At 36.5% G+C, this 27,737-nt stretch overlaps 2 protein-coding genes across 2 annotated transcripts in view; one reads left to right on the top strand and one right to left on the bottom strand.

The window, feature by feature from the left end:
• LOC112126948 (protein fem-1 homolog C) overlaps positions 1 to 13,983 on the top strand; it is a 115,384-nt gene extending 101,401 nt beyond the window's left edge. The window contains exons 2-9 of the mRNA XM_024227041.1: positions 7,942 to 8,101; positions 8,183 to 8,383; positions 9,397 to 9,615; positions 9,694 to 9,883; positions 11,499 to 11,696; positions 11,756 to 11,922; positions 11,987 to 12,371; positions 12,477 to 13,983. Coding sequence (XP_024082809.1) covers positions 7,942 to 8,101; positions 8,183 to 8,383; positions 9,397 to 9,615; positions 9,694 to 9,883; positions 11,499 to 11,696; positions 11,756 to 11,922; positions 11,987 to 12,371; positions 12,477 to 12,840 — 1,884 coding nt within the window. The 3' untranslated portion in view covers positions 12,841 to 13,983. The remainder of the gene's footprint in view (positions 1 to 7,941; positions 8,102 to 8,182; positions 8,384 to 9,396; positions 9,616 to 9,693; positions 9,884 to 11,498; positions 11,697 to 11,755; positions 11,923 to 11,986; positions 12,372 to 12,476) is intronic.
• Positions 13,984 to 19,295: 5,312 nt separating this feature from the next.
• On the bottom strand, positions 19,296 to 26,259 carry LOC106670818. The gene is made up of 6 exons (XM_014401435.2): positions 25,844 to 26,259; positions 25,467 to 25,787; positions 20,021 to 20,165; positions 19,844 to 19,967; positions 19,704 to 19,785; positions 19,296 to 19,648 (listed from the first exon to the last, which is right to left on the bottom strand). The coding sequence occupies exons 1-6, from the start codon at positions 26,142 to 26,144 to the stop codon at positions 19,479 to 19,481; spliced, it is 1,143 nt and encodes a 380-aa protein (XP_014256921.1). The 5' UTR covers positions 26,145 to 26,259; the 3' UTR covers positions 19,296 to 19,478.
• Positions 26,260 to 27,737: the final 1,478 nt, after the last annotated feature.

The following is a 27,737-nucleotide window of genomic DNA, read 5'->3' on the forward strand; positions in this document are numbered from 1 at the left end:
AGCCGTTTACGTTTGTATCGACTCAGCTGCTAATCTCCCCTCCCACGCTGATTACTTTGCAGATTAACAATTAGCACAAGATGGAAATTGAGTGGGGCCGGGGCGTTTGCCCTGAGTCAATGCTCTTTTCCTATTATTAATCATTCGGCCCTAACCGTTGAAAATTCTACGAGAAACATAACGGTTGATCTGAACAATTGGAAAATTTTTCAATGGATATGAGCTGAGTTTTTAGGGGGAACTGAAGGACCCTTCCTATACTGGAGTCATTTTTGTAAAATATTGGTTTGTCCTTAGTTAAGTACCGTTTTTAAGCGGTAGCTGAGATAATGAAATAAACAGAAATTTGGTTTCAGATAGGCATTTAGGTAATATTGACTATGATAAAAAAACAATACAGCAAAGCTGTATAACATCAGATGGATCGGATACCCTGACGTACCTTCTGGCGGAGCGATTATAAATCATAGAACGAATTATTGTATTTGGCATTACTTATTTTTTATTTTCGCCCCCTGAAGTACCACGTTACAATTTAAAGTTGTTTATTATACGTACCCAAAAAATATTGTAGCAGTGGGTATAGCATGAGATGGATAGCCGTATATACCTTATGGTAGAACGATTACCAACCGGGGAAACGATCAAGTTTTCTTATAGGACATCTTTCGAACTCTGAAGTATCACGTTCATTAAAACAGGCTGTGACCATCATAGATATCATTATAACAACAGATAGATGGATACCTCTGACATACCTTCTGGTGGAACTATTATCAACCAAAGAAAGAATTATCTGGCATTACTGCTTTTTCACTTTTCGTACCCTGAAGTGAAGTACCACATTACATTCTAAATTCTATTTATAATACATACCCGAATTCATGAGCCATTATTCCAACAAAAGATTGTAGCAGTAGGTATAGTATGAGATGGATACCCGTACATACATTATGGTGGAACGATTACCAACCGGGGAAATGCCAATGTTTGTCAGCTTTCGAACCCTGAAGTACCACGTTCATTAAGAAAGGCTTCATCATAGGCGTCATACAGCATCACATAGATGGATACCTCTGACATACCTTATGGTGGCACTCTTACCAGCTGAAAAAGTAATTATTTTTTGGTGATTCTTTCTACTTTTCTTAGCTGAAGTACCACGTTCATTAAAATATGGGTTCAACCTATCATGGTCGTCATGTTAGATCGTGGTTAATACGATAGAACAGGAAAAAGTGTTATAGCTCGTAAAGTTTAAAAATTTTCACGCTTATTTAATCAAAATATTCATAGGTAACGTAGGCCTGAGTTGATGATGTGCTTTGGTCTGCGAGTCTGTGAACTCATGTTGAGTAAAGAATTTTTTCATAAAAATGTCCAATTTAACAATTGTTTTGAAAAATTAGGAGAATTCCGTACCCTGGAGTACTACGTTCACTATAACTAATTGAAACCCCCCATGGGTGCCATAGTTAAGCTTTGGGTCATCAAAAAGGTAGCGCTGGGAACAAGGGTCTCTGAGAGTAACCCATTCTTTTCTCTATTAGCTAATTAAAAGTACAGCTTAAATGTTTTTAATAGATAACAGTACCATCCAGTACTATAATACTCGAGAATACATAAAATATCAAGAAAGTCATTATTAAACCAAATAGAATAGAATCTACTGGTACTCTCTGTTGGAACGATGACCAACTTTAGAAATAATTATTTTTTGGTATGTCCTTTTCACCTTTCGTACACTGAAATACCTTGTTCGATTTAAAACAAGAGTTACCCATCATGTCATGGTTGATCGTGGGTCATTATGATGGCAGGGGAAAAGTTTACGCTCAGAGTCTTTTCACACTTCATCAAAATTTTTATTTCAATATTTTTGCATCTGAAGCACTGAGCTTGTAAGATTTTTTTAAAGTATATGTATAGGATGATGATGATGGATATTTGGAAGTGACGGTTTTCGTTCCCCAAGTACTGCCTACTTAGTTCAGTGCAATCTACTCAACTCTTCTCCTAAAAAGTACTAGGTCGAAGGTTAATGGAGGTTTATTTTACTCTCAAACCAAATGAACCACTCGTTTAGAAGGTAGACCATTGTCCTTTTCAAGAGCGTAACCGATGCTCGTATTTTAATTCTACAACAATGTTGAAAATTTAAAACAAAAATTACCACCCAGCATACAGATATTAGTGGAAAAAAACTTATAATCATTCCCTTAATTCAGGACACCTGGGTCATTGTAATTTGTTATTTTTATTTTCGATTTTTATTATGTGTATTAAAAAGTAATTCTCATACCTCGTTTTAGGATTTAAAAAACGGGCTTTCTGCCCTGGAATGCGGGGTTCCACATTTCGCCTACGCGTCGCGGGCCTGTTTCCAAATCCCTTTGGACCAAATTTACTTCGGCCGTGTAAATATTTGACTCTGATTTTCAAATTAATATATTTCGTTCGGTAAATGCTTTCTCATTTATATGTAAAATCAATCAAATCACCGCTTGGAAAAAATCACGCAAGACACCTTGCTACAGTTAGTGTGTTCACGGTTTACTTTTTCCCAGGCGTTCTATGTGGAATTTACGAGTAGAGTAGTAGAACAAGCGAGATAAAATGCGATGAATTCTATCGCAAAATAAATACAAATTGCCGGCCTTACTACTCCTGACTAAAAAAAAATATTAAAAAAATAAATAAAAAATAAATAAAACGATTAAAACCACACAACACAATATAAGAAATACCAGTGGTTTTCAAATCTAGTTTTTACATTTTTATTGAAACGTGTGAACAAACACAAAAATTGAATCGAGAGAATCCTTTAACAACATACAGGTTATATTATTATGAAATGAACGCCGTTCAACACATGGTCGACGAACCTTCAAAGTTGAACCAAGATCGTCGTTTGGACTTCAAGGCAAATCGAAACACGCCAATTTCTGAGTTGAACTTGGTTCAGCACTGAACTGAGTTTAAACCAACTTGGTGCATTGAAGAACGTTCTATACTGAACTGATATTAAACCAACTTAGTACATTGAACTGAGTTTAAACCAACTTGGTAGATTGAAATAAGTTCAGTACCAAACTGAGTTTAAACCTAATTGACACATCGAACTCGGTTCAGTACTGAACTGAGTTTAAATCAACTTGGTGCATTGAAATAGGTTCAGTTCCGAACTGTTTAAACCAACTTGGTAGATTGAAATAAGTTCAGTACCAAACTGAGTTTAAACCTAATTGACACATCGAACTCGGTTCAGTACTGAACTGAGTTTAAATCAACTTGGTGCATTGAAATAGGTTCAGTTCCGAACTGAGTTTAAACCAACTTGGTGCATTGAAATAGGTTCAGTACTGAACTGAGTTTCAACTAACTTAGTGCATTGAAATATGTTCAGTACCGAACTGAGTTTAAATCAACTTGGTGCATTGAAATAGGTTCAGTTCCGAACTGAGTTTAAACCAACTTGGTGCATTGAAATAGGTTCAGTACCGAACTAAGTTTAAACCTAATTGACCCATCGAGCTCGGTTCAGTACTGAACTGAGTTTCAACTAACTTGGTGCATTGAAATAGGTTCAGACCGAACTGAGGTTATACCAACTTGGTGCAAATGGCCCTAAGGTTAATAGACCAAAACATTTCACTTTTGAACTTAAGCTTTTATCCAACACATCCAATCATAAACCCTGTTTGAAAGAATTGTATTCAAATATTACACGTCTTATTATTCATTATTGAAGCTGTCAGTACAATTGTAATGTTTTACCTTAATTTTTTCACATTTAAGCTCTCTGTTTATTTATTTCCTTGCAGGATATACTTATATGTAATATTTGTAAAGCATTTCAATATGTTGATAAATTTTTATAATCATATAAAATATAAAAACTTGAAAAGATTCATACTGTTTAAAAAACAGCATTAATTTGTCTGAGGTTTGAAGGTTGTGAACATACCTCACGATTTAATTACTAAATAATGTATTAATTACTCTCCTGGGTAGTCTTCAGTTTAAAATGATTCCCTAGCTTTTTTTTTTCAAACAGCCATCATCTTTCTGTAGATTATTAGTAAAGTCTAAATTACAACGATTTCAACCGAAATAGGATAACCATAGAGACAAACTTTTCGGTTAGCTGGATAATCGGTTTGTCCATTATCCAAACGCACATAATCGACGCGGAATGTCGACGGAATGAGATAAGTCGGAGTTCCACAGTTTTCTTTTCCTGGTTGCCGCGAATTAATGACTCGAGAGGTACCAGATTCCATTTAAGGAGGAGTCAATGCCACCCTCGTCCCGTATGTCAAGGCTTTCAGGGCGAAAGGGCCTGCCTAGATGGAAGGTCATTGTCATCCCCCAATGAACATACACGAAAAAGCGGTTTTCTCTTATAATGCGGGAACCTTGCTCAGCATTCAGATAGCATTGAATAAACCGGAACACAAATTTTATAAAAAGCTTATTTTGTATTTAAGAAAACCATCAGCCATGTTATTAGCATTACTTCAATGTGGTCCTTGTTATAAGTAATTAAGATCAGTTCTACTATTTCGTAACTTTATCTTAATAAATTACCCTTTTTTTTATTTAGAAATGTTTATAATGATCACTTGTTCATCAATTCAATAACGGAATATTGGTTCGTTATGTTTCGATTAGACCTTGATTGATTCTTGAGAGAATTCAAGGAGAAGCCCTGTGATATAATCAACTCGGAGATTTCCCTCTTCCTCATTTTGCGTGATCCAATTTTTTTTTTCTCTTTCTTTAACGACAATCTCTGAAAGACAAACACTGAAATGTAAACTGACGGCAACAAGTCGCAATCCAAAAGGCGTGAATCCAACGGGACGGTAATTATAGAATAAGGTGGGTGTCCAACTCGTCGACGTTCTTGGCTTTTTTCAGCTCCCCCATATATATTTATATTCCGATTGTCTTCCGCCTCTCCACTAACCTTTGGGGAAGATGAACTAACATCTCTTTTGCAAAAAATTTTAAAATAAAATTCTTAATGTGTACTATTTAATCAACAATCAGTCTTTTTATTTACTACAATACTTCAATCCTCCTTAATGTTTATACTATTGTGATACATATAAACAATCAAAAATTGTAGTAGTTGGTAGAAAAAACTGTAGCAAATATAAAGCATGGCATATATTTATAACAAATTTATAATTTTTCCTTTTTCTGCCTTTTTTTCTACACATATAAGGTCATAGTTTAGTAGTCTCTCATGGACGATTTAATTTCTGCTAAAATGTTGCTTCTCTCTTCATAGACATCTCTCACACTTGGTGACAGGCCCTAATTCAATCAGTTTTTAGCAACACACATGCACATACGCACACAGAGATTAAAATACCTATTCTATACCTAGCCTAACTAGTTTGACAGTCTGCAGGGTACTCTGTAATCTGCTACAGGTTCATCCACACTTACCATTCATGCAAATAAATACATTCACAGATTCCTTTCAAACCGTTCGCACAATTAAAAATTGAGGAGGCACTGAAGTATTGACACTGCTGTCTCGGCCTCCTATCACACTACACACATTCACTATATAACTAGGCGTAGTTTGACAGGTCTGTGAGGTATTCTATATTCCGCCACAGACCAGTCCATTTACGCTTAACCATTCATGCAAATAAATACATTCTCACAGATTCCTTTCAAACCGTTCGCACAATTAAAAATTGAGGAGGCACTGAAGTATTGACACTGCGCTCTCGGCCTCCTATCACACTACACATTCACTATATAACTAAGCCTAGTTTGACAGGTCTGCGCGGTACTCTATATTCCGCCGCAGACATTCACACTTACCATGCTCGCAAATAAATACATTCATACCAAAAAAATACATAAAAACCAAGTGTGAGGGGTTATATATGGCCATGTGCATTTACGGGTTTTAAATATTCAATGAGTTTATAGTTATAATCACTGTTGTTCTTTAATGTTTTCTGCAAATTGTTAGGCAGGTCACACCGAGTCCCGTGCAGTTCTAGTCGTTCATACTCTTCTAAAATATGATTTACTGTCACAATCGCACCACACAGGGGACAATTCTTCGGTCTGTTTCCAACAATGATGCACTGTTGTGTCAGGCGGGTGTGGCCTATCCTTAACCGTGTAAGAATTCACAGTAGTTTTACTGATTTTAGTTTTTCGGTTTTGCCAGTCATTCCTGGTTAATCTTTTTAATATCCGCCGGACTAACCTAGGTGACCGGGTCATGCATTGTTGCTGCTTCTTTCGTCGCTTTGTCAACCTTTTATGAACTTACGTAGGCTAGTTTGAAAGTCCTGACTTTGCTGCAGTTTGGAAATTTTTTGTAATGTCCTCCATCCTCTAATAAACGCTTTATTGTAAAAATAAAAATAAAAATTTCTTCATATTTGAATATATATATATATATATATATATATATAAACTCAAAATGTCGAGCCAAAGCGTGTCTGATGTTTGAACATGAAAGAGAATGATCATTTTCATTCTGTTTCTAGTTTTCCAATTATAATCGTACCATTCTGAATGCAATATTTATTATTGTTTAGTTTTTTCATATGATTATCTTTCCACGGTGTATAGTTTTCACAAGACCTTCACGTACCTTTAGACATATTAAGGTCGGCCTCGTCTCCTATTGAATATTTTACTAATGTCTTAATGCTTCAGATTATCCAATAAACTAGTTGGACGCAAATCTAACATGTCTACAAAAATTAACTGACGTTACAAAACACTACAGAAACCGATTTAGAGATGTGGAGTGGAGCAACACTCTTTTTTATGAGGGCATTTCAACTATGAGGTTATATGAACCCTCGGGGTGTCGGTTTTTTTGAAAAAAGCCCATTTGTAAGTACATCAGGTTCAAGTGAGGGCCGCTAGATTCGAACCTTAGTGATGAGCGCTTTGTCAATGCCTAAACCGTTGAGGCCACCGACACCCCCAAAATACCCTTTGTAAATAAATTAATCCTCACCGAATTTTCTAAAATCCAAGGTAAACTCTCCACTCACCCCCAACTCATGTCCATCATAATCCCGTCAGATGACTAAAACAGAGATGGGACCTTCTCGCCAAGGAGCCTACCCTTAAGGAAAGGAGTAAAGCTGGGAGGACAACAAAGACTGTTAACTCCCCTCAAGACTTGACTGTGTCAGTTTATTGTAAATACGTATGAAAAAATCCATAAAAGTGCAAAATGTTTTATTAATAATACAGATGGTAATAAATAATTAAATCTTCGTGGTCTTATGAGTTGTCTAACTGTATACTAGTGTATTTTAATTTTACACAGCTCCATCGAAATATTAGTTCGATCGTATCCGATACTGGTCTGCCTATCCTCACAGGTTTAGTTGGTGAATTTGGTGACCACAACGGTTAAGGCATTGACATGGCACTGATCACTGAAAGGTAAAGATCCAGTGGTCCTGCATTCGAACCCGACAAATGGGTTTTTCTCTCTTTTTTTTCTAGAAACACTGACACCCTGAGGGTTGATATAATGTAGTTGAAATATCCTCGTTTCCAGCAGTTTTTATTTTGTTTTGATAGCTTTCAGACCAACACTCACCCTTCTTCAGTCCTTACTCTCCCACAGAGGACAGAAGACTGAGGAGGGGCCGAATGTTGATCAGAAAACCATCAAAACAAAATAAAAACTGCTGTAAAATAAAGAGTATTTATCAAAAAACACCTTCATGCAGAACAAATAATATTGTATATACAAATTTTAAACCTACTTATCAAAAGAATCCAATAATAATCATCGAAAATTTGCGTGAATAGAAGTTTTATAAATAAACGATAACTATGTCATAATTTTTTTTTAACAATGTAAAAATTCTCGATTGAAATTATTGTTTAGAATTTAAAACTACAACTTTGGCTTTTATTCTCTTTTAGGTTTTCCTGGATCATCGAACTTCAGATGAAGTGCTCAAGTTAATTGCTACCAAGACAAATGGAGCTACTCCTCTAGTCATGGCTTGTAGGAACGGGCATTACGATGTAGTCGAGTATTTAGTCGATGTATGTTGTGCAGATTTGGAACAACCTGGTTCAGGTAAAAAATAAAATAATAATAAAAAACAGTTCAATCAAAACATCTTTAAGATTACATTGTAAAAGAATTATTCATTTTCAGTGGTTTTTGATGGAGAAACGATTGAGGGAGCTCCACCGCTATGGTGTGCAGCTGCAGCCGGTCATTATGCAGTTGTTAATTTCTTGGTGAAACGAGGTGCATATGTCAACTCCACAACAAAAACAAACTCGACGCCGCTTCGAGCCGCTTGTTTTGATGGACACTTTGCTATAGTCAAATTTCTTGTTGAAAAGGGTGCAGGTAATGTACAAACATATAATTACCAAATATAAATAATATTGTAGCCGAATCAGTTTTAAAATGAAAGTATATCTTTTATTCCTAGAGAAATTAAAATATCCTTTGGAATGTGACTGCCTCAAACTCTCCGAAAAACTAATTAATCCAAAGGCATTGGCCTAACAGAAAACTTGGCCAGAAGGGCAAAAGCTTCACATTGACAAAAAAAAAATTGGAAAGCAAAAACAAATTTTACGTATCTTTCCAACATCCTTGACCTTAACAATCAATTTTATTTACAAAAAGTAACATAAACTCAAATATAAATCAAATCAAATAAATTAAAAACAAAAAACAAAAACTGCTGCTTGCAAAAAAAAAAGGATTTTCAGTAACAGACAATTTTGCACAAGCTGAATGAGGTTCCAAAACATGCAGTCCTTCTACAATCCAGGTCCAGAAGAGATTTGAGAGTCCATTGTTGGGGCAGGGCCCTGAGTTGATGATGCCCGAGAGCTGCTACAATTACACGATAGCTTCGATTTAAAATAATAAACATGCACATTTAAAGTAAAAATGTGGAAATATATTGCAATTACGTAGTAAGTAAAGTGATATTCTGGAAGACTTAACACCCAACTACCCATTGGGTATCACAGACGAGGACTCAAACCAAGTTACATTTTTCTTACTATAATAAATAAAACCATGGTCTCTGTCGGGGTTCGAACCTATAACCTCTAGCATGGCAAATACTATCAGACACCTTAACTACTTGGCCATCGTAGCCCATGCAATACATTGATAAATAGTATTAAAAAAATTATAAATTTTTTAACATAGACAAAAAATGAGATGAATATAAATATTTAATATCCCGCTCGTGCCATTGTCTTTTTTTATCTCAACTAAAAACCTTAATTAATTGTAATATATTAATTGGTCAAGCGGACCACGAAATTAGTGAATTTAATAAATATTTAATTTAAACAGTTATTTAAATAATCACAAGTGTATTTTGCTTACTGTTTTAGATATTGAAGTTTCTAATAGACATGGTCATACTTGCCTTATGATAGCTTGCTACAAGGGACATTATCAAATTGCTCATTATCTCCTTGGACTTGGGGCAAACGTTAACAGAAAATCTGTTAAAGGTAATACAGCTCTCCATGACTGTGCTGAAAGCGGCTCGCTCAACATACTCAAAATGTTAGTTGATCATGGAGCGAAAATGGATGTAGATTCATATGGTATGTATTTATTATAAAATAATAATTATAGAAGTTATAAAATAAATTAAAAATTATTTGTAACATAATTACTCGTAGGAATGACTCCATTATTAGCTGCAAGTGTTACCGGACATGGTCACATCGTTGAGTACCTGATTCAACTTCCTGAAATCGTTTCTAGACAGGAAAGCATCGATGCACTAGAGCTTCTAGGTGCTACTTATGTTGATAAAAGAAGAGATATGATCGGAGCTCTTGATCTTTGGAAACGAGCAATGGCTATCAGGTGGGTTTTTTGCATGTGCACATGTACTTGTTTAATTATGAGATATGTCAATACTTATTTACTGTCCAATACTGTAATTATAATTATTAAATTCACTAGTTCGTGGTCCGCTTGACCAATTAATATCTTACAATTAATTAAGGTTTTCAGTTGAGATAAAGTCATCAATGGCACGAGCAGGATTCGAACCCACGATCTTCGGCTTGTTACGCCGCTGCTCTACCACTGGAGCTATCGTGACCTCGATCCACTTGGACACTAACTTCCCATCTGAACCAAAAACCGTGTGGTTGAGATAGGATGTTAGTGTCTGAGTGGATCGAAGTCATGATAGCTCAAGCGGTAGAGTAGCAGCATATCTAGCCGAAGGACGTGGGTTCGAATCCCACTCATGACACTGACTTTTTTTTATCTCAACTAAAAAACCTTAATTAATTGAAAGATATTAATTGGTCAAGCAGACCACAAAATTAGTGAATTTAATGATTAAAAATGAAGTATATATTCACTAAAGCTCTCTGTGGCCATTTCATTTGTCGCCAAGAATTGAATCCTAATTACACGACATTTGAAAAATGGCAAAAAGGCGGGAAAATTCAAAAGGTGGGGTTGAGATGGGAAGTTGGTGTCCGAGTGGATCGAGGTCACAATAGCTCAAGTGGTAGAGCAGCGGCGTATCAAGCCGAAGATCGTGGGTTCGAATCCCGCTCGTGCCATTAACTTTTTTATCTCAACTAAAAACCTTAATTAATTGTAATTTGTTAATAATACGTACCCGAATTCATGAGCCGATCTACCAAAAATAGTAGTAGAACACAAAACACTTTTATGACAACGTGGAAAATATTTTCTGATAGACCTGAAGTCTACATAAAAGCATAACACTAGAAATGGATCACAACAACACGAACTTCACATCATCACTATTACACAAATTAACAGCAAATGAATTAAGTTAATCTGACGAGCTGACGCAAACTACTCAAACATACACAAAATACCAGCAAAGTCACGGAGGACAAACTAAAATCAGTAACGTTAATTAATGAAAAATGTAAACTGAAAGTACAAACGATAAAAAAACTATTTCAAGGACAAACCTTTTTGGTAAATCAGTTAATTAAGGTTTTAAGTTGAGATAAAAAAAGTCAGTGTCACGAGCGGGTTTCGAACCCATGTTTGAAAAATGGCAAAAAGGAGGGAAAATTCAAAAGATGGGGTTGAGATGGGAAGTTAATGTCCGAGTGGATCGAGGTCACGATAGCTCAAGTGGTAGAGCAGCGGCGTATCAAGCCGAAGATCGTGGGTTCGAATCCCGCTCGTGACACTGACTTTTTTNCGTGGCCATTTCATTTGTTGTCGAGAATCCAAACCGATTACACGACATTTGAAAAATGGCAAAAAGGTGGGAAAATTCAAAAGGTGGGGTTGAGATGGGAAGTTGGTGTCCGAGGGGATCGAGGTCACCATAGCTCAAGTGGTAGAGCAGCGGCGTATCAAGCCGAAGATCGTGGGTTCGAATCCCGCTCGTGACACTGACTTTTTTATCTCAACTGAAAACCTTAATTAACTGTAATTATAACTGATAATCACGCTAAACTTGGTTATTTTACAGATATGCCCCTGATTTACCACCTTTACCTAAACCAGTTCAAGCAGTTACAGTCGAAGCATATGAACACTCGAGAGAAATGAGGACTGCTGAAGAATTGGATAACTTATTAGCTGATCCTGATGAAATGCGAATGCAAGCTCTTCTTATTAGAGAAAGGATTTTAGGCCCTGCTCATCCCGATACAAGTTATTACGTCAGGTACACTTGTAAAGCTTTCTTTTTAACATAAGTTTTTACAATATAAATTCATTCAATAGGTACCGAGGAGCAGTATATGCTGATGCAGGAAAATTTTCACGTTGTATATCACTCTGGTCATACGCACTTGATATGCAACAAGCAATGTTAGAACCTCTGAACCCGATGACCCAGTCTTCACTGTTCTCTTTTACGGAATTGTTTTCATTTATGATGGGAGAAGAGGGTAATTAATAAATTTCTCACTTGAGTGATAATAATGTAAATAATCAATCTTGCTTTTTTAACAGGAAGATCGAGCGGACGTGGAAGGAGAGTACCAGTGGTATCGTTTGACGACATGATACAAGTTTTGGAAAAAGCCGTTAAAGAAGTCAGAGCCGGTCTAGGATTATCTCCAACACCAGTACCTACAAATTGTTATAGCAATTTAGATCCGTTGGGTGCTGGTAACAACAAGCAGTCTGAATCCAATTACCTTCACAGGGTGATGGTTATCGCCTTGCACCTAGCTTGTCTTACAATCAAATCACTCAGCAGTACACCCAGCAACAGTGAAAATTGGCATAAGGCTCATTCAATATTATACCAGTTTGTAAGTCTCAACCCAAGGGGACGAGGAGGACAGACTCCGTTACACCTTGCATGTAGTGAAGATGCTGGTCTTGTTGGAAGGTGAGTGTAAGAAGTGACTAGGTTGATTTTTTTCTTTTTTACGTACATAATAAATAAACATACATTTGTATTTTTGTCCTTGAAATATGTTGTTTTATATTTCAGATATCCTGCATGCAGATTCCCTTCTGTAGCACTTGTTGAATCTCTTCTGAAAGTTGGAGCAGATCCGAATGCCCTGGATGACAATGGGTCTACACCGTTACACATTGTTGGTAAAGCTGATCCTCTACCATCACAAAAATTAGTCAAATCCTTATTAGACCACGGTGCCCATTTTGATGCCATTGACAGTTTTGGAAAGAATTTTAGTCATCTCCTTCACCCTGAAGTACCTCTATGTAAAATTGTCAATCCTCTAAGGCATACAACGCTCGCATGCCTTGCGGCTCAAGCGATCAGGCTATACAGGGTTCCTTTTGCAGGCCAAATCCCAAGGCATCTAGAGCCGTTTGTGCTCCAGCACTGATTCTTCCTCCCTTCATCATGTACAGTCACCCTACCCTCGATTTGTCCTCTCCCTTTATATTTATATGAATCGTCATATAATTTTTGTTTTACCTCACTCGCGGCGTCTGACCTTGGAAGAAAAGAAAGAAAGAAACTGAAACAGCCCCAGGAAAATCTCTGTGACACACTTGTTCCCTTTTGTTGTCATTGCTTATGATTTGCATTTTTCTTGTTTTTGGGAAAAGAAGATGATCTATAACCATAGAAAATAAAACGAAGAAACCCTTGATGTGATTTTTTTTTAACATATTTTATTTTTTCCTTTGTGAAAAAAGTTTTGTGTTGGCTTATTACATTTATTTGTGATCTATACTAATATTTTGATGTAATATGCAATGTTGGTAAATGGATTTTTTTCTTTCTTTTTTTATTTTGTCAGTAGGTGTTTAAGAGGAGGGAAGAATGAAAATTTTAAAACTTGTGATACATTTTCTCTATTTTTGTGGTGATTTTTTACTTATTATTAAAGAGAAGAGCTATTTTTCTTTTTTCTTGTTTTTTTTTTCAAAATATATGTTTATCGTGTGATATTAAGATTCAATTCGCCTGTAGCAAAGTTTAAGCTGTCAGAATATTTCAAGCTTAGTTTTATCAATATTTCAACTTGTGAATTGATTTTTTTATCCTTCTTTCCTTAATGGTGTTTAGTTTTGTAAACTAGTCATTTTAAGGAAGTATGGATTGTTTGTTTTTCATATAGCAAACAAATGTTCAAATTTAAAATATTATTGGATAATAATTAAGCGTATCCATGATACAAACAGCTAGAACATTGTGATTGATGCCTTTAATAACACAAATATTGTAACAACCAAAAAGAAAAAAAGCTTCTTCTTATAATAAAATAATTTTGTATATTTTAATGTAGTATGAATATTAAATAATTAAATTAAATGAGATTTTATGTGTCACTTTGAAATTAAAACAATTAAAATAGTTTGGCTAGATTGTGTGACATATTAAACAAGGAAAAAATTATATTTTATTAAAAAATATTTTTTTTAAATATTCAGATTGTTTGATGTCACATAGGATTTTTCAGTGATGTTCACGTCATTCTGAATGAAGGAACTGTCATTGATTAATAACAATATTAAAAAAATATATATAAATAAAAGATGTAAAAATATAAAATAAAACCTGTGAACAAAATTGTTTTAATTCAAATGTATGTTTAATGTGATTTTTGTCTATACAGTGTACCCATGTCCTATTTATTTCTATAACTAACATAGATATACTTTTAACTTCAAAATGAAACCAAAATAAAATTCATGAATTTTACAAATTTAAAGGATGCAATTTTTTTTATTAAACCCTCTCTAACGGACTCTGGAATTTTGGTGTATATTTCAAACTACACGTATTTTTATCGTTATGTTAATTACAACATACTTATTTTTAATGTAAACCAAATGTTTAATTTGGTTTACATATTACTGAAGATGGCCTGCGCCTTAAGACGGCAAAATAACAAAACACATTTGAGTAGTTCAACAAACCACAAGTGAAGACAGTCCCGATAAGCGATCCAGTTCATCATAATTTCACAGGCCAACTTCTTATCATTTTTGCGTAAATTCAATTTTTGACATGCTTATCTATATATTGCACACATATATAATGATAAAATCAACTGTTCTTAAATATTGAAAATGTAAGCCGGTCCCTGTCTTATAAATTTTAGTGGTTAAAGTAAGGGCAAAAAATTAGTTTAAACAACCAAAGGAAACAGCCTGGTATACAATAAAATAGCATTGCTAAACGTTAGTATCCTCACAAAAAAATACTGGAAAAAGAAAAAATCCCTCCCTTTTAAAAGCGTATTTGGAAACAGTGAAGTTCAATTTTATTTTATATAAACACGACATTTTGCCTACATATGAATTGGAATTTGAATCTTTTTGTGCCGAATTGAGTGTTACATCGCTGAGGGATTACTCCCAGGTCCCTTCGGCGTCTGTGAATTCAATGTTTCTTTGTGACGTTTTGTCTTTATACCCATCTCCATACCTTATATTCATGAACGGATCAAAAACGGAGGTTGGAGTGGGATGCGCCTGGTACGATCCACAGAAAAACAAATTCGAAAAATATAAACTTCCTCCAGAGTTCAGTATATATTCTTTTGAACTTTTCGGCATCTTTAAGGCAGTAGAGTATGTACACGAAGATGTAAAAAGCGAATCATTTTAATTTTGTCAGACTCAAAAAGTTCCTAGGAGAGTCTGAAGAATTTTAACCTTAATTCAGATAACAACTATCTTGTATCATGGATAATTAAAAAGGTCCTCGACGTTAAATCGTCAAAAGGAGTGAATATACGATTCTTATGGACGCATGGTCACTCCGGCATCGGGGTAACTCTAAAGTAGACAGTTTGGCAAGAGAGTCCGTACTAGATGGTATAGTATCTCCTATCACCCTCCCTTTGCAAGATGCAAAAAGTGCAATTAAGATCCAAAATTGGATAAAGTGGCAGAAGTATAGTGAAAGTATACAAACCGGAAAATTCTACACTTCTATAAAACCTCAGTTGTCCAAAAAGCCTTGGTCTCAAAATGTTCCATTTTCCAAGAGGGATATCACAATTATAAATAGGCTTAGGTCTGATCATGGAATTTGTGGAATTTACCTTCATAAAATAAATCAAAAGCAGAATGATCAATGTAAATTCTGCAAAATCCCTGAGGACTTAGAACATAAGATCATGATCTGTCCAGGGTACTTAACTGAGAGGAATTATTTTTTGGATAAGTTATACGGTATGAAGGAAGTGGCCAAACCCATAAACTATAAGTCTCTTTTAGCCTTGAACAACAGTGTAATATATCGACTCGTTCGTAGATTTTGTTTATAGGTGTAACATGAAAATTTGAAATGAGTCCCTTGCCCTTAACTAGGGAGGGCTGTGTCCATCAGGGGCTGGGCGCGGCTGGCTTGTCTGCGGTGGGTGGGGTTAGTAGGGCTCCCTGAGCAAGTTTGGCTCCGGGGGATTGGGTGATGTGGACTTTTACACATATCTCGATGTAAGGTTTTTATCCACATCTTCAAAACGGTCCCTCGAAATGGATTTAAAATTAGGCCTTTAAGATTGAGAATATGAGAGGAGAGCCCTATCATTCCCTGTCCGTTCGCTGCAGCCGGGTTGGTGGCGTCTGGCTACTGGTGGATGCCCAGCCCTCAAAATCGGCCTCTCTCTCTCTCTCTCTCTCTCTCTCTCTCTCTCTCTCTCTCTCTCTCTCTCTCTCTCTCTCTCTCTCTCTCTCTCTGTCAAAAAAAAAAAAAAAAACGATAGGAAAAAAGGCTGTATGTAAATCATAAGAAGCGACGATCACCCAGACACGAATAACCTGACATCTACCACGAATCTGGGAAACATACCTGCAATAATTAAGCAGTTGGTCGAAGGGTGTCATAGCGCAGAATGGAGCGATGTGACTTTCCTTACAAACCAGGGAAACAGCACTGCAATAATTACTATAATAATATAATTGGTCAAATAAATAAAGGCGTCGAAGGGTAACAGTCCAAGATGGGAGCCGTAGGATGTTTCCTAGAAACCTGGAAAACATAAAGATGAAGTAGTAGCACAACTGATCAAATAACTAGCGTTGAGTTGCTAAAAGGTTGTTTTAAGGCCAAAAAAAAGTAGCTACGTGACATAAATTGGGGTCGCGTCAACCTGGTGCGAGACACCCGTCTTCGCTGGTCTACCCTTGATGTAGGAATTCTCCCTGTGACTTGATTTTCCTTTCCACACTACTGTAGAGAAACTAGTGTAAATAGGGATGATTTGGAAATCAAAAGCCAGTCGAGCCAATACCAAAGACCTCAGGCTCTCTTCAGACTCAGTCACAAATAATATAAAATAAATATAATAAACTCCAGACCTTTTTAAAAAAGATGGTTCCTCCTCACATTAAGTTAGTACTTAAGTTCCTATTATTAATTACTAAGTTCCTACGTAATGTGAGTTTTTTTTAAAAAGGATTGAACGCCACACTCACCCCATCTTTTATAATTTCTATAAACTCCAGATGTCAATCCAGAACAGAAGTAGCCACAGTTAAATTACTGAGGAGAGGTGGAATCGTCAGGACTTATCTGGCTGTAGCTGATGCGTTGAAGGATCGATTTGGCAACCCACAAAATTTTTAACACTTCAAGAAGTTGCTGCAAGTAGTTGAGTAACGCGCAAATGAGTGTTCACAATTTGGCAGATCGTTGTAGTGGCTTAGGAGCAAAGATGGGATCTGGGTGACTAGTGAAGAATCATATTATTATTATCATATATCGTAATTCTTGCTGGACACAAAGATTGTTCAAGCATTCTTCCGAAGGCTCAAGGGAGAAATAGGAAAACAAGTCATCATTGACTTAACACTCTGAAAGATGCGTTGGAAATAGAGCAGACCTTATCAAAAAGACAAGAGATCCAGAGAGAAATATTCAGAGTCGGTGAAGACAGCAAACAAAAAAAGGACAACCGCAAGTTGGGAAGAGTTCAGGATCGCTGAACACCACATGCCTTGGAAAAACGAGTGCCAGCTTGTTTTAGGTGTGCTAAGCGAGGACATTTTTACTGAGAATGATCTGTGGTACAAAAAGAAAGGGAGTTTGCTGAGTATTGGGTACAAATAAATCGCAAACTAAGCGCTGTCATCCTGGAAATGGTATGATAGAGAGGCTTCATAGAACCCTCAAGGATTCCATGGCTCATTTCATCCACATGATGGAGAGATTGGGATAGATGGGTGCTGTATGCTTTAATAGCCAATGAGCTCTGCCACACTCATCAACTGGACATTCTCCAAACTATATCCTCTATGAAAGAGAAATGATGCCTCCTTCAGAGAGCCTGGTAAGACCCCCCATTGTACAGTTACATATGTATCTAAGAGACGCTCGGGAACGCATGGATCAAACCTGGAGGCCAAGAACGGCACAATGCAATAAACAAAAGAAACCATGGACTCTGGCTATCGGAGAAATGGTATTCTTGCATGCGCCACCAGTCAAACTGGGCCACTGCAAGAAATTCCACTGCCCTTAGTGTCCCTCATTTGGTAATTGACCATTACTAATTACCACTACCATAACTAATTATTGACCATTACTTACAGGTTTAAATTGGTCAGAGGACAAACTTGTGGTACACGTGAACCAGCTGTTGTTGGAAGTACCGAAGAGGAACCCTCAGAGAACAAAACCCAGGCTATAACAGGAATCAGGAGCAGAACTCTGGCCCGACAGAAGATGGAGACTTGGACAAAGAATATTTGGGAACCCGAGTGGAAGTGGACGGGTCCCGCAATGAGGAACCCCTTGAAAAACAGTAAGACCGCAGCCTCTTGTCCAACGCAGAATTTTGACAGAAAGCGTCCACCATTTTCCCAGACATGGAGACTTTCTTTGTGACCTTGTGAAGAGTTTCATTAATCTCCCTATTTTCAGTTCACAAACAGAAACCTGGGGAGTGATTTTGTTTCCGCTTGGACAAAAAATATTGAGGGAGTCTGAGCAGTTTTTTGATAAAGAACCTCTGCACCCTCTCTATTTCCTCATACTCTTCCCATCCCCATACTTGGGCTCCATAGCAAATCACAGATCTATAGGCTGTATTAAACAACTTCACCTTTACTGAGCAACTTATATAGTTGTTTGCTGGCGCCACATTATATTTAAGCCCATTTTAATTTATGCTGACTTTTCTGTAAAGTGTTTGGTTAAGGACAACGTGTGTGTAAGGCTGATCCCTAAGTATTTGTACTCATCAACCACCTCAATGCATTCTTTACCCAGATGCTACTTCTCGTTTGACGCTGGTCTGCCTCCATTCCTAAACATCATCACTTTCGATTTTTCAAGAGTGATTTTTTAAGTTCCAGTTTTTGCAGTAGTTATGTAGTGAGTTGACCATTCCTTGCAGTGTATACGGGTTGGAAGCTAGTAGTACCAGGTCATCTGCATATGCGAGCAATTTAACCTTACCACCACTTTCAAGACATATTCCACCATCTAGCTGGCTCTCTAGATCATTTAGGTACAGAGAGAATAACGTGGGACTGAGGAGGCAGCCCTGCCTTACTCCCATTTCGGTTTGGAATTCCTGTGTAAGGCCGTTTACGCACCAAACGTTAGCCACAGTAAGCAGGTTTTTTATTGAGTTTATAATTTTTTGTTGCCTCTACTAAAGATACTGACAGCAGTGAAGTATGCATCTTTAGATCAGTAAAACCAATACTGGTTTTTGATAGGTTTTTGCACCTATCAAATGTTAATGCCTCTGAATCGGAATTCAGAAGACATCGAAGATGAGGAATTATATCGTAATCCAAAGAGTTGCTCAACTATGAAAGAAAACAGATGGAAAATAGACGAAATGAAATGGAGAAATTCCAGGCATATAATTCAAAAAAATCCTGATTTCCCTTATTTTTATTTAATATGCTTTTTATAAAGTTTCTAAACACTCTTGGCACTAATAAGAACAAATTTTGAAATTTTCAGCGAAACTGGTTCAGTAGTTTATGCATGCAGATAGATTTGTGTTATTTTTGGAAGATGCCAAATGACAAAAAAAGTAAATTTATTTCAGCTAGCACCAAGTAGAAAGTAAACCACCCACGTTATTAGCCAAAACATGATGACAAATGTAATCACGCAGAGTATGAAGAAACTGTTACTTGTCGTTGTCTTTCTGCAGGCCAATGTAGGAGATGTGATTTCAGTTTCATTCACGCTTTCAAATGGTTTGGGAAACCCTAGGAAAGAAGAATTTATTTATTTATATTATATTCATTTGTGTACATATGTCACCTTTTAGTGAAAGAGTCTCAAACAGCCGGAAGACACTTCCAAAGCCTGGGTACCACGTTTCATCATGCAGATGTGGATAAATCTTAAATATTTTACATTATTTTATTATTTAAAATAGCAAACGATGGTACATTTTATACTTCACTAATAAGCCATTTGTGAAAGTTGAGGTTAAACGTATGGAGACTGGGTGATGTAGCACAGATTATATCTTTGTTCAAATCATTCGGTGACAATAGGCAGTGTGTTACCCCAGAGTAATACCTTGAAGATTGTCTTTGACTTATAAACATGAGAAGATTAAAACAAAATCAAACCTGAGCAAAATATCTGAAGATTTGTTAGTGAACAGACTGTATAATGTTTTGTCCTTAAGTGGAATTGCTATTGCACTTGGATGCTGTGCATCATCTAAATATGGCATCGCAATCGTAACGGATTTTTGTTTGATCTTTCGAAAAGCTGAAATAAAAGTATGATACCGTTATTACATTAATGTTATGACTTGGCAAAGTGGTTAATTGTTTGATGTTCTGAGGTTTAAAAGGTGAGTAAACTGTAAATTTATCATTCTGATCTGCCTATTTGTACTGGTATGTACCAAATTGTGAAATGCTAAAACATGTCTGACAAATAAATTCAGCATGAATACTATTAGCTATTTGATGTCCGAGTGGATCGAGGTCACAATAGCTCAGGTGGTAGAGCAGCGGCGTATCTAGCCGAAGGTCGTGGGTTCGAATCCCTCTCGTGCCATTAACTTTTTTTCATCTCAACTAAAAACCTTAATTAATTGGTCAAGCGGACCACGAAAATAGTGAATTATTAATAAATAATTTTTGTTAGGATTAAAAAATGATTATCGTTTTCCCTGGCATAGTGATTTCTAATAGCCATTTTATTTATTTATTTTTTTAAATTAACTAGAGGAACCAAAGTAGCAATAATTTTTTTTTCAATATTAAAAAAAAATTATTGCCTTGGTTATTCTAGTTAATTTTTTTATTAAAGTTATAAGTTACTATGGCAGGAAATATGATAATCATGTTTTAATCCCAACAATCCCAATTTTGGGGGCCGCGGTAGCCGAGTGGTTAAGCCGTCAGACTCTCGGCTAGTAGATCCCACGGTCGTGGGTTCGATCCCCACCGTCGCCTCTGGACTTTTTCTGACGCCTAAGGGGACCGGTGGCCGCAATTGAAAGAAATTGACACGGCACTCATCAATGGAAGGGGCGGGATTGGATCTCAGCGACCCTGAATTTGGTCCCGACCCCCTTCAAAAATGAGTTTCTTCGATGGAAAAACACCGGCACAACGGGGGTTCAAGTTCACATTTGTTGTGAGCCCCCCCCCCAAAAAAAAAAAAAATATGGAGCCAGGGATAAAATAAAATAAGCTGTACAGCTCAGCTGCAGTGCTCAGGAGGGAACTCCTCCAGTCCCTGGTATCTATTGAAAAAAAAAAAAATCCCAACAAAAATTATTTTTACATTGTGTATCATAAATTTAAATATGAATTTTTCTAAAACAGATTTTTTTAAATCAATAAAAAATGGTTGAAAGTTGGTGGCAAAATGTCTATTCAGCAAACAGGCAGGTGGTTGTAGATAAACAACATTAGGATTAAAATTAAGAGTAGTAGCCAGCCTTTTTATGATGATGATCTCTGTTGTCTAGAACTCCTCATTGAGCATAAGGCTTTTTACCAGATCCCAAAGCTTTTTTTCAAGGACTCGCATATAAATCCTTCAGGCTTGAGCTTTTCCTTTCCCACGAGTAAGAATCTCGGCCTACATAAGCCTTCCCCTCAACAAAGGACATGTTATCTTCTTTTCCTGGCAATATCTACACAGGTTTGTTTCCACCGCTCTGAGTCTATACATACGCCTAGTTTGCAATGTCCAGTTAACAGTTCAACTATTATTCTTTAGTTTCTGCTATGGTTCTTTGATAAAATTTTTCTCATGGCTCTTTCTCCTGGGTTACATCACATTGAACGAACTTATTTTTAAAACTTTGGACAGATCCGAAATTTTGGCAGTTTGGTATGCCACAAAAGGGTTCAGGGCCAATAGGTGTCCTCACCAAACTTTCCTTGGCCTTCCTCCCTGGTACCTAGACAATAGTAATCTTGTGTGCAATCCCAAATGACTTTACCAGTACAGTAATTACCCTCAACACCACCTGGCTGTCCTAGTAGATGGTCCTAGTCCTGGTAGATGACTATTTTAATCTCCTTGGCACAGTGTTCAATAGTCACAATCACCGCTTGAAAGAGGGTGGCATATTCCCAAGGCTATGAATTCTAGTCATTGGTTTATTTCTGCATTAACTTGGATCCATTTTCCCAGTGTTCTCTACTATATATTTTTATTTTTTTGTCAAATCTGAATTTAGGGGGTTATGGCATCAATAAGCTTGTTATTCCAAGGCAGCAGTGGGGGTCGTTCTCATTGCCCCAAAGATGCTCAGGCTAGTCTCCGAGTAGTAATATAAGGAACGACCACTTTGGATCATGGATTTGAACCAAACTGTTTTTTAGTGATTCCAAAATATCGGACACGTATCCATGACAAACAATTTTATTTGTATATTTTCGTACAAAAATAGGAATGTTTGATGTTAAATTTTTTAGCTATTTTTGAATTACAGCCATATAAATCAGATATTCCGATGACTTCTTAAAAATAAAAAAATTGATAATATGTGGTTGATTAATGACCATTAGTCGATGATTATTCGGAAATCATGAGATGCGGTCTGGTGTGATGTAGGTTTCAGAAAAACATTTTCTTTATCGTGCCAACATTTCGACCTTTATTAAGATCATCTTCAGGGCCTGGGACGGCCATATCCTACATGTATTTGTTAAATGTAAACAATGTTTGTAAATCCCAGGCCCTGAAGATGATCTCAATAAAGATTGAAACGTTGGCACGATAAAGAAAATGTTTTTCTGAAACCTACATCACACCAGACCGCATCTCACGATTTCCGAATAATAAAAATTGATAATTTTAAATTCAAACAATAATTTATATTTATGGCTTTCCATAGGTCTAAACAGAAATTTCATTAGTGTGGTTGAGGTGGGAGGTTGGTGTCCGAGTGGATCGAGGTCACGATAGCTCAAGTGGTAGAGCAGCGGCATATCAAGCCGAAGGTCGTGGGTTCGAATCCTGCTTGTGCCATTGACTTTTTTATCTCAACTGAAAACCTTAATTAATTGTACGATATTAATCGGTCAAACGGACCACGAAATTAGTGAATTTAATAAATTTCATTAGTTTCACAGAAAACAAAAATTTATGACCTACTAATTTACTCAAAAATTTTTTTTGTTTTAGGAAGCTTTTCTTTTTTTCCACTGATAAACTTTGATAGCTATTACTATATTTTTATTGCACTCTACATAAAAAATGCTGTAAAGTGATATATTCATATAGATGATTGGGGCAAGTATTAAGGCAAAATAAAAACATTAAAATACGGAAAATTTCAATTTAAAAAAAAAAAAAAAAAAAGGCAAAACCAGGGTCTATTCACAAGAAGTGGCAAATATATTTTGGAGTGTGGAATCACCAAAAAAAGTTGGTTCCAAATCCGTGACCCACTGACATAGTTGTCCCCTTGTTAATCCAACAAACCACTGATTCATAGGTTACCATGTAGATATAGAACATGTATTCTATTTTTAAGACAAAGCCCATGTATCTGGCATGTAGAGAAAGGTTGCTGTATGTTCCATTTAATTGAAGGGTTGCTTGGCATGTATTGATGTATTGATGCAAAATAAATGCAGGTTTTCCTTTTCGCTTTTTTAATACTAACTATATAATCAAACATGACAATTAATTAAGGTTTTTGGTTGAGATGAAAAGAAGTTAATGGCACGAGAGGGATTCGAACCCACGACCTTCGGCTAGATACGCTGGGGTTGAGATGGGGAGTTGATGTCCGAGTGGATCGAGATCACGATAGCTCAGGTGGTAAAGCAGCGGCGTATCTAGCCTAAGGTCGTGGGTTCGAATCCGTCTCGTGCCATTAACTTTTTTTCATCTCAACCAAAAACCTTAATTGTCATGTATTAATTGGTCAAGCGGACCACGAAAGTAGTGAATTTATATAATCAAAATTAATCCATTATGCTAAGGGTTACACATCATTTTAAAGCCTATTTATTTCGATTTCTTTCTCTTATAATCCTTTTAGTAAAAATATTTAATTCAGTCTGTTGAATGCCTTCAAACAAAATGATGTCTGAGAGCGATTTTTGTCAAATTTATTTCTATGAATTTAAACATGGGTGAAGTGCAGCACAAACCACTTAAAACATTAATGACATTTGGGGGCAAGGAACCATAAATGCATCTACAATGCAGCATTGGTTTCAAAAATTCCGTAATGGAGATTATGACCTCACAAGCAAAGAAGGTCCTGCCAGTTTAAGTCTATAGTTGAAGCTGACCCAACAAGAACTACTCGAGAAATAGTGGAAGAACTTGGTGTTCGCCATCTGGAAGCTATTGAAAACAAAGAAGCACACCAAGTGGGTTCCGCATGAGCCGAACGACCGCCAAAAGGATTGGTATAAAATCAGTTCAATGCTTTCCGTATAAAATGATCCATTTCTCAGTTATATGGTAATGTGTGATGAAAAATGGATATTGTATGACAATAGAAACCTAATGATTTAGGCCCATCACGCTGGATAAGAGTGAAAAACCAGAACACTTCCCAAAGCTAAGCTTGTCCAAAAAATTATGGTCACTGTCTAGTGGTCACCTAAGGACTTATTCATTGCAGCTTCCTCAATCCGGGTGAAACCATCATTGCTGAAAAGTACTGTAATGAAATTAATGAGATGGATTGAAAACTGAGATATTTGTGGCCAGCATTATTCAATCGGAAGGGGCTTATCCTCCTTCACAGCAATGCCCACACGTCGCACAACGGACTCTGGCACGACTTCATGAGTGGGTTTCGAGGCTTTTCTACATCCACCATACACACTCAATCTTTCTCCTACAGATTATCACTTTTTAAACAAAAACGTGCAAGAAACGTTTCAGAAGCCAGATGACAATATGAAAGAATGCATTTAAGAATGAGTGAGTATGCATTTAAATTGCATTTGTTGGGGACTGACAGTTTAAATGAGTTTAAATAGCCTCCTGGAGCCTAATTTCAGTGGCCAGATGGATAAGACTGCCAAAACCCAAGGAAGGTAATTCTGGAATAATGCATGCGCATATTACATACGTATGTGTACATGTGTTCAAAGTTGAGTTTAATAAATCAATATTCACTTTGCAGCCAAATTTCACAAGTTATTAAAAAGCTGAAAACCACAACAAACTTTTTCTTGTATTGGCTATGCAGTAGTCCTGGGTTCGAATCCTGGCACAGCCCATGACTTTTTAGTATGAAAAGAAGATTGTAAAGTGGTTTGACCCCTCATCCATGACACCCAACAGTTTAATATTAAGCCCTCATGACATGAATCATTGACATATTGTTATATTCCATGGGATTACTTTTTTATTTGTACTTTTAAAAAAAACTATTAGTTCCATTAGTAATATTAGAGTATTTAATAATAATTTATTTCAATTTTGTCACATTTTTAGCTCTTTTTGATTGTTGTAAAAATGAATTTCTGTTAACCTATGTTCACATTTTTATTTTTTTCTGTAAATCTCATTGTGCGGTGTGTTAAACCAGTAGAAAAATATCCAAAAATTAAAATTTACCATACTTACATAAATACTCATTATTTGTTACAATAGTACTGCAGAGGTTTTTCTTGATCGGGCTTTCAACAATGTACGGAGTTACATGATTAGACCTCTTAATGTAAATCTGTTTGGTCCAACTGCCGCCATTGGTTGAAAGCAATTTTTTAAATTCTGTTAAAAGTTCGTCTGCTTGTTTCGTTTCATGATAGCTGTTGGCCCCTTCATAATATTCTGCGATTGCTAAAGGTATTCCAAACGCTTGAAGATAACCCCCAAATACATCAGCCATGGCAGACATCATTAAATAGTGAACTCTTTTTGATAATTCCATTTTTTTTATAACTCCTACAAGACATTTTTTTACGCCTACATGAAAACCAACTTTCTGTTTGGTTAATTACCTAAACAAAGTTTTATGTACTTGATGAGAAATGATGTCCTGACTGGCATCCTTTTGGGCAGCACCGCCTGAAACAACCTTCTAGAATATAATAAAATTATTTCATCGTTATTCCAACATTCCTTGAAGCAGTCGGCGTTACGGAACAATACTGTCCTAACATTTGGGGAAGTACATGGGCACACTGTTGTATCTGCAGTAACCAAACCATTTCCCCAACCGAATATGCAGAAAAATAAGAACATGGTTCCCACTCTCATGCGAAAAGGCAAATCAAGAAAACAGACGCTTTGCACTTCCATGTTACATATTGCAATTGCTCACTTTGGTATGGTTATGAACAATATTAAACACTATTCCCAAAGTAACTTGTTACCCATTAAGTGATTATTATTAAGAAGAAATAAGTAATCCTAAGATTAGAATTGTGAATACTATCAGATGTCAAGTAAGTTTCATATGTTAAAAAAAAAAAAAAATAACGCCAAACACCACTACTCTTGTGCATATTTTCGTGTTAAGTTGTACAGGAAATGAAGAATGTCTCAGCCCGAACATTGCCAAGGACTGTAAGGTCTATAGCACACGTAGTGGTTTTGACCAAAGCGTTTAACGCAGCGCATTTTTCATAGTTGGCAGACGCTTTGGTTTCCCTAGCAGTATTGTGCCAATTATTTCAAAATTGCCAATCAGTCTCATTCGTGTCGTTTTCCTATATTGTCAATTATTATAGTGGACTATATCTATTATTGTTTATTAGTGCAATGGATGAAAAACAAGTACTTTGGCTTCCCTATTACCAATGGAAAAAAAGAACGAAAAACAGTTAAATGTGGGTTCACCCGATTGTAGGAAAAAGGCAGAAAAAAAGAACACTTCCACGTTGACATATGGGTCGGTGGTGTGGTGGACCAAAACAATAAGGCTGCTAAGTGGCACCCAAATACAAGTGTCGCTGGTGCCATGAGTACAATGCCAACTGCGGCCCTGGAAGTTTTGTTAAACCTCCCACCATTTCACATTTTAATCTAAGGAGCAGCCCAAAGGATCATAAATGGACAACAATCTGCTAGGATAGGCCATTTGAATAAACAATGGAAAGGAAGGAGATACAGGCAGATGCCATTATAGGTGTGCCAACTGATGCCATTACTACAAAGTACAACTTCAACAAATACAAAGTACTGATACCAGAATGGGAAAAATGGGCCAAGGGAACACCAGGGCAAACTCCTACTGGTATACTGACGGCTCCAACACTGAAAAAGGTAGCAGCGGCGTATCAAGCCGAAGGTCGTGGGTTCGAATCCCGCTCGTGACACTAACTTTTTTATCTCAACTTAAAACCTTAATTAATTGAATGATATTAATTGGTCAAGTGGACCACGAAAAATAGTGAATTTAATGAATTAAAATGAAGTATACTTCACTAAAGCTCTCCGTGGCCATTTCATTTGTCGCCGAGAATCAAATTGATTACACGACATTTGAAAAATGGCAAAAAGGAGGGAAAATTCAAAAGGTGGGGTTGAGATGGGAAGTTAGTGCCCAAGAGGATCAAGGTCACGACAGCTCAAGCGGTAGAGTAGCGCCATATCAAGCTGAAGGTCGTGGGTTCGAATCTCGCTCGTGACAGACTTTTTTGTCTCAACTTAAAACCTTAATTAATTCTATGGAATATGGAATTCTACCTTAATACATAAATCAACAAAATTCACATACTCCTGAATATGTGTATCCATATCACAGTTTAGAAGAGGATAAAGCACCCGGTACAATAGTTTCCATATCATGCTCCTCAACTAAAACATTGACTTACATTAACCATCCATCAAACCTCCTGCAGAAAGAGCAAGAAGACAGCTTAGATTGGAAAAACAGAGATACTCCTGATA

Source organism: Cimex lectularius, unplaced genomic scaffold (assembly GCF_000648675.2).
Source record: "Cimex lectularius strain Harlan isolate CLEC.00 unplaced genomic scaffold, Clec_2.1 scaffold67, whole genome shotgun sequence".
NCBI lineage: Eukaryota > Metazoa > Arthropoda > Insecta > Hemiptera > Cimicidae > Cimex > Cimex lectularius.